Below are 10,931 nucleotides of genomic sequence, written 5' to 3' on the forward strand. Positions count from 1 at the left end.
ACCCATGATTAGGATAATTGTTCCACACCTGCTGGTCTTCTGCACATTCCCCTACCTGTGGCAGTGCTGCCACCAGGGAAAGTTTGGTGGGCCTGATCAGGTCCTTGAGGTGGCAGTTCCCACCACCAGCCCCTGGGATGTGTGGTCCAGTGATCTAATATCCTGGAGAAGCTTAAGTAGGAGGAGATGCCATGGAGCACCTGTGATCTCTGTACTTGCCCAGGAAGGGAATGTGCCAGCCTTGAACAGCCCCCTAAAGAACATCCCCCTCAACAACCCAAGAGAACAAGCATGTTTCTTCCCTTCTTCTGAAGCACAAAGGAGACTCCACCTTGTTCCACACCACAAATCAAACTAATTCCCTTCAAAAATAACCCTGTTGCTCCCACTCTGTTCTTCCCTTTTGCATAAGTTGGTGAGTGGGATGTACTTTGAAGGCATTTGGAAGGCAGATATTTAAACTGGGCTGCTGAAACCCTGGACCATCATTCTCTCCCCCTGCACACGGTGTTCACGGTAAGAGCAGGAGTGAACCAGCTCCAGGATGATTGCTGTGCTGCTGGTGGTGTTTGGACTGACCCCTGCCTGCATATTTCCTGTCAGTGCTGACATCCCTGTGTACCCAGACTTTGACCCCCAAAAGGTAAGACGTTTACAGATGGGACTTGCAACCTGTGGAAATGAGTGATGTTTCCCCTCTCCCCTCTGACCTTGCTTCTCTTAGGACTCTGGATAGGACACCTGAGCAGCTTTGCTCTTGAGTGAATAATAATAATAATAATAATAATAATAATAATAATAATAATAATATTTATACCCTGCCCACTCTGTCCAAGGACTGGGCTCAGAGCAGCCAACAACAAGAATATAAAACATTAATATAATATCAGGCAGGGAATAAAAATATTCTAAAATCAATGAGCTAGAGTAAATCCAATAAGATGGCAAACGGCAGATTAGGGTTGTTGATCTTGAATGCTCACAGTAAAGGCCCTGTTGCTTTTGGGTCCCCCTTCTCCTCTCGCCCAGGCCCACAAACGTGGCTATCAGCAGATTAATGGCTGCCTGATTTTGATTTGTGCTTCTAGCTCTGGTAGGAAAATTACAGAGATGAGGTGGGTTGCTTTATATCAGGCACGTCCAACTCCCCAGAGACTGCAATGTACTCCCAGGATAAAATAACTGGCACTAATCTATGCATTGTCATTGGAAGGAGGAGGAGTGTGTAGGGGTTTTTTTTTGGGGGGGGGGTTGGCCAGAGTTGTTGAGCATTTTATTTGGGGGGGGGGGAATGACAAAAAATGCACAACAGAAAGTGCAACACTAAAAATTGAACGCAGCGCTATAACCAACATTACTTTCGCAGTCCACCGACTGGACGTTGCTATTTTATATATTTAAACCTATCACCTTTCGCTGCCCCCTAAAATGTCAATCAAAATTCTTCTGTTTTAGGTTGTCGGGAATTGGCACCCCATCGGGATAGCTTCCAAGTTGCCCGAGTTGACTGAGTATGATCAGAAAATATCACCGATGGACCACACGGTGGAGGTTTCGGATGGAGATATGAAACTCATCGCTAATTATATGTCGTTAGTACCTTACAACTGATACCTCTCCTCCCATCATGCATAGGCTGAGGATTGAACCAGGGTCCTTGTGCATGCAAAGCAGGTGCTCTGCCACTGAGCCACAGCCCTGATTTCCCCTGAAATCGTTTTGAGATGCTTTGGAAAGGGCATAAAGTTTCTGGCACTGCCAGTCAGTGTAGAAATTATTGAGCTGGATGGAGAAATGTCCAGATTTTGTACAGAGCTGCTGCTTAGGGAAGACCACATGTTTCCCATCCCCTATTCTCTCTCTCTCTCTCTCTCTCTCTCTCTCTCTCTTTGGTCTTATTTTATCTTAATATATCATAACGAGCCACTTAGGTTGGGCATAGTGATATAAATAAAACATAGCTGGAATGCCAATGGAAACATTGAGTAATCCTGTGGAAACCATTTGATAATGTAAGGTAAAGGTAAAGGTACCCCTGCCCGTACGGGCCAGTCTTGACAGACTCTGGGGTTGTGCGCCCATCTCACTTAAGAGGCCAGGGGCCAGCGCTGTCCGGAGACACTTCCGGGTCACGTGGCCAGCGTGACATCACTGCTCTGGCGAGCCAGAGCCGCACACGGAAACGCCGTTTACCTTCCCGCTGGTAAGCGGTCCCTATTTATCTACTTGCACCTGGAGGTGCTTTTGAACTGCTAGGTTGGCAGGCGCTAGGACCGAGCAGCGGGAGCGCACCCCGCCGCAGGGATTCGAACCGCCGACCTTTCGATCGGCAAGCCCTAGGCGCTGAGGCTTTAACCCACAGCGCCACCTGCATCCCCATTTGATAATGTAGAGGCCTCCAAAAAGGCCTGTTCATTTTGAAGGCATTGACCACAACAGGGTGCTATTCCACTTGACACTCCAGCTATCCTTCCCTCTGGTAAACCCTAAGGCATCTTACTGGTACTGTATTCTTCCATCAGTGGCTCTGACACCCTAAAAATACAAGTAGAGGAGGCAAGGCAGGAAGCAGGCTGGGTATATGGTTTTGAAGTGCTTTCATTTAGCTCTCTTTTCCAGGGATGGTGTCTGCAAACAATCAGCTCTTGTGTTAAAGCACACTGACAAACCTGGTGTATTCGAATTTCCTGGTAAGTACGAGTGCCATGAGCCACCCTATTACCTGATGACAAAGTATGTTTTGTGATCGGAAGATCCAGATGCTGTGATTTGGGCAAATGTTCAAACATCTGTTCTTTTTATATTCTTCCTTCTGAGTGCAAAATCGAGTTATGAGGGGGAGAGCAATGCAATCACTCACCCACCAATAAGGTTGTTTATTTTAGGAAATACATAACTTGCCTAGAAAAAGGTTACTAGGTCTAGCCAGTGCTTTTTTCTGGGGGGACACAGGGGTACACATACCCTTAAACATTTTGTCAATCTAAGTTTGGCCTCATTGAGGGGGCAGTATTTCAATACGAGTAGGAATATGAGAGGACCCCTAAACTTTTTTTCTGAAAGAAAGTACTGGGTCTCACTAAACCTAAGTAGGCTAGAGAAAACAAAGGCAGCTATGCTTGCTCCATAGTTCTTTCGGAAGATCATTCCAAGCTGACCTCTCATCTTGAGATTCAAGAGAGAAGTGAGAGGAGGAGGAGGTTGTAAAGAGGATGCAGCATAAGACTATCAGTCTAAATAACAAAAAGATAGGAAGGGCAAATGAGGAGTTAAAGGTATGTAACAGTCTGGTTATGTGGAAGTCCTTTGCCCATCTTTACCTCATGCAAACCCTTCTTTTGCAAGCTGATTTTCCCTCAGTTCAAACAAAACATATAAATATTTTTAAATTTCCATCTGCGTTTTGTGATCTGAGAGCAAAAGAGCAGTATATGAAGGTTGGTAAAAGAGACATCACAGTACAGTGGTACCTCGGGTTAAGAACTTAATTCGTTCAGGAGGTCTGTACTTAACCTGAAACTGTTCTTAACCTGAGGTACCACCTTAGCTAATGAGGTCTCCTGCTCCCGCCGCACCGCTGCCACATGATTTCTGTTCTCACCCTGAAGCAAAGTTCTTGACCCGATGTACTATTTCTGGGTTAGTGGAGTCTGTAACCTGAAGTGTCTGTAACCTGAGGTACTGCTGTAACAGGAAACTGCCAAAAACTATTTGTCCGTTTGCCTGAGTTTGACCCACTCAGGCTGACGGTGGCTCTTTCCATCCCCGTGTCAGAAGTCTCTTTCCATCCCAGTGACAGGATCCTTTTAAGTTGCACAACATCAGGAATTGAACCAGGGACATTCCACATGCAAAGGAAGTGATTTACCCCCTGAGTTATGGTTCATGGCAGATGGTTAAACCAACCCCTCCACTTCCCAACTTAGGAGGATATGATTTGCCTTGTTGCCATCCAAAATTAATCTTGGGCTTTTCAAAATGGAAGACTCCTGCTTTCTCTTTTGATCTCCCCTCTGCTTAACCAGGAGGACCTTGAGTGTTTCACTCAAGGCTGCACAAGGGAGTTCTGGGTTACAGCTGGGATCTATGTTCTCAGACCTGGGGAGCAGTCTTTGCTTCTTTATCGCAGAATCCCTGGCAGCCAGACAACTGATGTTCATAGTACTGGGAAGAGACTCTGTCACCCTGCAATCTTTATCTTGCAACAGATCCTTTAAGCTGCCCTCATACATATCATCCCAGCCTGATTGGTTTTTTGGGTGGGTGGGTGGGGAAATTTATCATTATTTTGGTAATATAATAATCATACATTTCCTATGTAACTAGTCAACATTTACATTTAACTTTAGATTTTCAGCATAGTACTTGCAGCCTTGGCCACACAAACACCTTCCTTTTAAGAAGGACGCCCTTTTCTCTGGCTCAAGAGTTGGAGGAGTCTGCCATGCCTAACACCATGGCTAAAAGAGGGGGAAAGTAAGACAGGGAGCAAGATGAAATGTGTGGGGATGAAGGAATGGTGGTTCCCACTGCCTGCTTTAGGTAGGGCAATCTGTGGCAGTGGACCTGGACTGGACACTTACTAAGTCATGGAGATTCACCTCCCTTAAAATTCTGAAGACATATTAATGAGGGGGTGGGAGAAAGAATGAATAATTAAGGTGACTAAGAGTGGCTGATCCCCATTTGCCTGCCCCCCCCACTAACATCCAAGAAATGAGGAACCCGCTTCCTTCAGTTGATATCTTGTGTTGTTTCCTGTATAGATGGTATTGCCCATATCATGGATATTGATTATGAAAAGTATGTCATTATGCACAAGAAGAAATTAGAACATGAAGCTATATATCTGACTGGTATGTGTTATGGCAATGGATTTTATTTTTATTTATTAAATACAGCTCTTCACCCATAGATCTCAGAGCAGTTCACAACATAAAACAAACAAACCAATAACCCTCACTCCACCCTGTGGCATAACTGTGGTTCAGCAAAAAAGGGTGCTAGTTAGTTAGTTAGTGTTGCTGTTTTTCAACTCATTCTTCAGCCACAAAGAAGTTACAAATCTCTCTCTCTCTCTCTCTCTCTCTCTCTCTCTCTCACACACACACACACACACACACACGCCCTAAAAGTCACAAAAGGAGAATGGGTTGGGAGGAGAGGAAAGAAGCAAGCTCAGTTTCAAGTTCTGAGTTTCAAGTTTTTCTGTGGACCAGCCAGAGCAGGAAAAGTTCAAAGGAAGGAGGCAGAGCCAGTGCTTATCTGGCTAATTTCTCCCCCCCCCCTTTTTTTTTTTTTTTTTGCTGTCAACAGTCACCTATACTGTACAGAGTTAAAAAGGATAAAAACCTATTTAAAATCTTGACTACAATAATCTTCTAGAATAAAAAGTGGCTAATGGAATAATCAGCCCTTCCCGGGGTGAAGGAATATCTTTTTTGGAAAAGGGGGTTGAACCCTAAAGAATGGCCACTTTAGCACTTCACATGAAGATAAAAGGTGTCCCCAAAATAAAAGGAAACAGGGGGCTGCAATATTAACAATGATCCAGCAGAAAGAGCAGCTACCATAAAGGCTCCCACTAGCACATAGGGACAGTCAGCACCTGTATAGGCTTTCAGTTCCTTTGGATCTGACATAGCCAAACATGGCCCTCCAGATGTTTTGGGACTACAACTCCCATCATCCCTAGCTCGCATGACCAGTGGTCATGGATGATGGGAATTGTAGCCCCAAAACATGTAGAGGGCCAAGTCTGGCCAGGCCTGCTTAGATCCTCTTCTCTGGTTTCATGGGGGTTCTGTTCCTGACTGTCTAATGGACAATCCAGAGAAGATGGCAAGAATAAGAGACTTTGGGTGCTCTATAGACATAAAACAGATATTTCAGCCTTTCTGAGAACAACAATTTACTCAACCTTTGCTTGTGTTTAAAGCTAGGGGATCGGAAGTGGGAGATGACATCAAAGAAAAATTCAAGAAATTAGTTTTGGAGCAAGACTTTCCTGAGGCACACATCAAATACTTTGAGCATGTTGGTAAGGCAACCTGATCTCAATATTTTTTTATTGTAGATGTGTATGAATGTCTCTGTGTGAAACAGAATCTGAGGAGCTATATTTAGTCTCAGACAGATTCACAAATCTGGATCACCACTACAGTTTGAGTACAGTGGTACCTCGTTTGATGAATGCTTCAGAAGTTGAACATTTTGGTTTTCGCCAGAAACCTGGAAATAAATGCTTCCGATTTGAATGCACCTCGGAAGTCGAACGGCTACTGAAGCTCATTTCTCAATTGTCTCAATTGAATTTGCCGACTGCCCATTACGCCGTAGTTGTCGAAAGTTTCAGAAGTCGAATAGTCTTCTGGAACAGATTACGTTCGACAACCAAGGTACCACTGTAGTTAAATCACTGAAATTAACTGAGGTCTGATTTCCATGCTTAATCATAATTAAAGCACCTGAAGCTATCAGGAATTGAGTGGGGGGTTGATTTGCTAAGGGCAGCAAACAATTTGGACCTAGCTGTGGGAATGGATAGGAAGGAGTTTGTTCTACATCCCTCAGCTGGGGTAGTGTGTGTGGTGGGACTCCAGCAATTCTGGCTCCTGGGCAGGGTCTGGCTAGAGACCAGCTGAGGGCCGTGGGTGGCACTGTGATCTAAACCGCTGAGCCTCTTGGGCTTGCCAATCAGAATGCTGACAGTTGGAATACCTGCAACGGGCTGAGCTCCTGTTGTTCTGTCCAAGCTCCTGCCAATCTAGCATTTCGAAAGCACGCCAGTTTAATTAGATAAATAGGTACCGCTGCGGTGGGAAGGTGAATGGCATTTCCATGCGCTCTGCCTTCATCATTGTGTTCCGTTGCACCAAAAGCTGAAGGCAGCCCTGTTTAGGGAAGCTTTTAATGTTTAATAGACTATTGTATTTTAATATTCTGTTGGAAGCCGCCCAGAGTGGCTGGGCAAACCCAGCCAGATGGGCGGGGTATAAATAATAAATTATGATTAATATTATTATTATTATTTAGTAATGCTGGCCACATGACCCGGAAAGCTGTCTGTGGACAAATGCCGGCTCTCTCGGCCTGAAGCAAGATGAGCACCCCAACCCCACAGTCACCTTTGACTGGATTTAACTGTCCAGGGGTCCTTTACCTTTACCTTTTTACCTATTCCCCAGCTCTAGATAATGGCCTGGTTGGGGACTATCAACTCTGCCTTTGGCTGCCTTATGGGGCTCAGATTCCAGTTAATTAGAATTAAAGTAGCTTCAGTCCCATCTGCAAGGAGGCAGCTTCCACTTGGCTGGAGACTGGGAAAAGACCCAGCCAAAAGTTACGCATGGGATGCTGGCCTAGGTGGCTATCGTATTTGAAGGTTCATATTCCCCCAAAGACCTTAGTGAGGACTCGTCCTTCCTGGCCACATATCAAAACCTTTTCTTGCTGCTGTCAGTATACTTGGCTGCTTCAGCTCTTTGGTTTTTACACCTCTGTATTGTTTATTTTATCTGCTCTTCTTTCATTGGCATAAATTTTTATATGCTCTGTTTCCCACCCCCAAAATTTCTGCATTCATTAACTGTGTTGAGTAGCTCAGTTTTGAACTAGAATGGTGAGATATACATGTTCCTCACAGTGGCTGACCCATTGAGGCAAATAGGACACGGTCCCACCAGCCTTAGTCTGCCTCTAGGGAGTTTTCACATGCCCACCTTCTTACTGACCACCACCCAAGTAGTGGAACTCCTTGAGAGCTTCCTCCTTCATCTCAGTGTTGCCCCTGTGGAGCTCAGTAGGCGGGGGCCTCTCATTGGCTGTGGTTGCAGCTGTCATTTGCTCTGGCTCCATCTGCTGTTGGCCTCCCTGCCTCCCATGCCACCAATCCCAATGGACATCATCTGCCACTGATACATATGAGTTGCTCACAAATAAAGAAATACATATGAGTTGCTCACATTTTCTTCCTCCTTACCACTTTCCCTGACACTCTTCTCTTCCTTTCTCCCACAGAACAATGCACTCCTTAAGCTGCTTAATAACCAGATACAGCATTTCTCCATATATATTTGCACCATTGGTTAATAATCAGAAACACCCAATAATCATTACTCTTTCTGGATGGTGGAGATGATGATGACTACGGATCAATGCCTCTGTCCACTCACCACATTTCTGGCTTGTAGAAATTAATGCAATTAGAACAACAACGTCTTTGGGTTCCTCCCTCTCCTGAAACTATTTTAGAAATAAATACATTGCTTAGATCTTGCAAACTTTGTCAGAAGCATTATTGGAGGTCAAAATGGGAGAAGATAAACATATATGAACCTATCAAGCAGCTAAAGCACCTGCCCAGTGAGTGCTCAGCTGTAGAGGTTGCCAATATGGTTCTCCAACTTTGGCCATCCATGCCTATTGGCCAGGCTGACTGGGACTGATAGTACTGATGGATGGAGTTCAACAACCTATGAAGCTCACCATGTTGGCCACCCCTTGTCTACTCTGCATTCGGAATAGCTCTCCAGAATCTTGGAATGAGAAAGGCTTTGCCCATGACATGTGTCAGGGGCTCAGGAGCAGAGGCACAGGGAAGAGAGGAGATGGAGAGCGAAGGGGAAGAATCCGAGGGGAGTGTAGGAGAAGAGGACAGTGGACCGAGGGATTCCATGAGCCTCTCCAGCGAATCGGAAGATTCACAGAAGGGGGCGCCAGTGGCCAGGGGTAGGGGGTTCCCAAGGGGAATGTCCCAGGAGCAAGGGGGCAGCAGGGACTCCCAGAGCAGTAGCTGGAAATCTGGACCAGCTTGCCCACCAGAGCAGAGTGGGGGGAAGAGTCCCAAGGATCGGGGCCAGTGCATTCCCCACCAGGGAGAGAAGATAAGGCAGGGCTGACCACGCCTCCATCAGAAAGTCGGACAACGGAGCAGAGGTCAGATCCGGCCAGTGTCCCGGAAGAGGGAAGCAGTGACCGAAGTACTGTAACGGTTAGGAGAAAGGTCACTGGGCTGGCGCGAGAGGCAAGTTCAAATGTACAGGAGCGCGGGACAGCAGAGAATGAGGATTGGGAACCGGGTCCTAAAGCCCGCCGGAGAGCAGCTGATAGACTATATGGAACTAGCCGAGATGACTGGCAGAATCCGAGACCTGGGAGAAGAGAAGGTTGAAGAAGACTGGAAAAAATTTAAGATTTATTTTAAAAAGTTTTGTAATTTGGTTGAATGTTAAGAAGGATGCTAGATCATAAATAATTGACCACCACTAAATTAGATGGAATTAGGATGATAAGTAGATCGAGGAAAATATATACCATTTGGAGAACGATTAGATTATGTTTAAAAGAATGGGACTTAAGAATTTAAATAAGATGATAATTTGCTGGTTAAAACTTAAGACGATGTAAGTGGGAGCGGGAGATGTGAGGGAGTCCAAAGAGGTTTTGAAAATATGTTATGATATATGCTATATTGTTGATTATTCTTGAATTTGTATTTAAAAAATCTTAATAAACATTTATAAAAAAAAAATAAAGCCCGCCGGAGGGAGGGGGAGGAGCTAAGCGACTCAGCGTCGGAAGAGTCCAGAAAGGGCAATGCCCCAGCGGGCAGGAGGATCCAGAGGAGGAGAGAGCAGCGTAAAAGGTGGAGCAGGGCTAGGATCTTAAACTGGTGTCATAGGGGAGGAGACTCAGACGGGACTTCGCCGATCTAGGGTTTAAGACGTAGGGCTGCACGCTGTGGCTTTGAAATGGAAACTGAACTTCAATAAAGACTTTTGTACATTACTACAGCCTAGCGTTGGTCCTCTGTGAGCTGGGACCTAGAGGCAGCTCTGACAGTAAGTCCCGTCTCTCTAAAAACCTCGCAACGTGAGTGGACGCAGCGAGGGGCGAAGATTGGTACTTCGCGAGCTCACGAAAGCAGCACAAGATGACTACCGAAGAACAAATGGCAGCCCTGCAAAACGCAGTGACACAACTTAACGCAGAAATACTAGCGTCCAGGAGGAGAGAAGAGGAAGCAGCTGCTGTCTGCAAGGATCTGCAAGCCAGGTTGGAAATGTTGACTAAACAGGGGCTACCGGGAGCCAGACCAGAGGGGATTGGGCTGGGAAAGAGAGGAGGCAGCCTTGTGTCTCATTTCGATGGGAGTCTGCAGCACTATCCTAACTTCAGAGCAGACGTGGTTTTTGCGCTAAAGTTACTGGAGAAGGACTTTAGAGATGAGCAGGAGAAAGTAGGCTTCATACTAACGCATCTCCATGGAGAAGCTAAAGCGTGGTTGCGCAATCTGTGGAGAGATAATGATCCAGCCCTCCAAAACGTGAATGCCTTCATTAAGGCAATGGATGCTTGTTTTTTATCAGTGATAGATGTAGATGTCGCCAGAAAAGAGATACATGGATTGAAACAAGGCAGAGCCACTGTGAGGCAATATCACTCCCGCTTTTTTGCATTGGTCAACGCGCTGGGATGGGAAAAAGATTCAGCGGCCGTCAGGAACCTGTTCTGGGAGGGGCTGAACGGGGCTGTGAAAGACGAAATCGCAAGGGGGGAGAGACCCCAGAGCACTCAAGAAGTTGTCCAGAGAGCGCTGACGATTGGGGTGCGTCTGGAAGAACGTCCCTGGAGCAAAGACGAAGGGCGTTGGGGACGCACACCAGCGAGAGCACCTCCCTTCTTTCCCAGGGACTCAGCGCGCGCTCAATCCACGCCTCCACTGGGAGGGGGAGAGGAGCTGATGGAGATAGGTGGTGCCAAGGCTCAGTCAGCAACCAGAGCCCTAACACCGGGAGCAGCCAAAGTGAAGCCTCCTAGAGGGAACAGGAAGTGTTACATCTGCGACAGTGCTCAGCACATGGCAAAAGAATGCCCCCAGAGGCTCCACAAGCACACTGCAGCCTCAGCAACAGTAACAGAAGCAGTTC

At 46.2% G+C, this 10,931-nt stretch overlaps 1 protein-coding gene across 1 annotated transcript; it reads left to right on the forward strand.

Annotated features, from left to right (window-relative positions):
• The first annotated feature begins 479 nt into the window (after window positions 1–479).
• LOC307211199 (epididymal secretory protein 4-like) lies at window positions 480–8,282 on the forward strand. The gene is made up of 6 exons (XM_079967642.1): window positions 480–643; window positions 1,456–1,592; window positions 2,620–2,690; window positions 4,767–4,856; window positions 5,939–6,040; window positions 8,020–8,282. Exons 1-6 carry the CDS (start codon window positions 545–547, stop codon window positions 8,034–8,036), a joined length of 516 nt encoding a protein of 171 aa, XP_079823768.1. The 5' UTR covers window positions 480–544; the 3' UTR covers window positions 8,037–8,282.
• Window positions 8,283–10,931: the final 2,649 nt, after the last annotated feature.

This window comes from Podarcis cretensis (genome assembly GCF_951804945.1).
Source record: "Podarcis cretensis genome assembly, chromosome: 2".
NCBI lineage: Eukaryota > Metazoa > Chordata > Lepidosauria > Squamata > Lacertidae > Podarcis > Podarcis cretensis.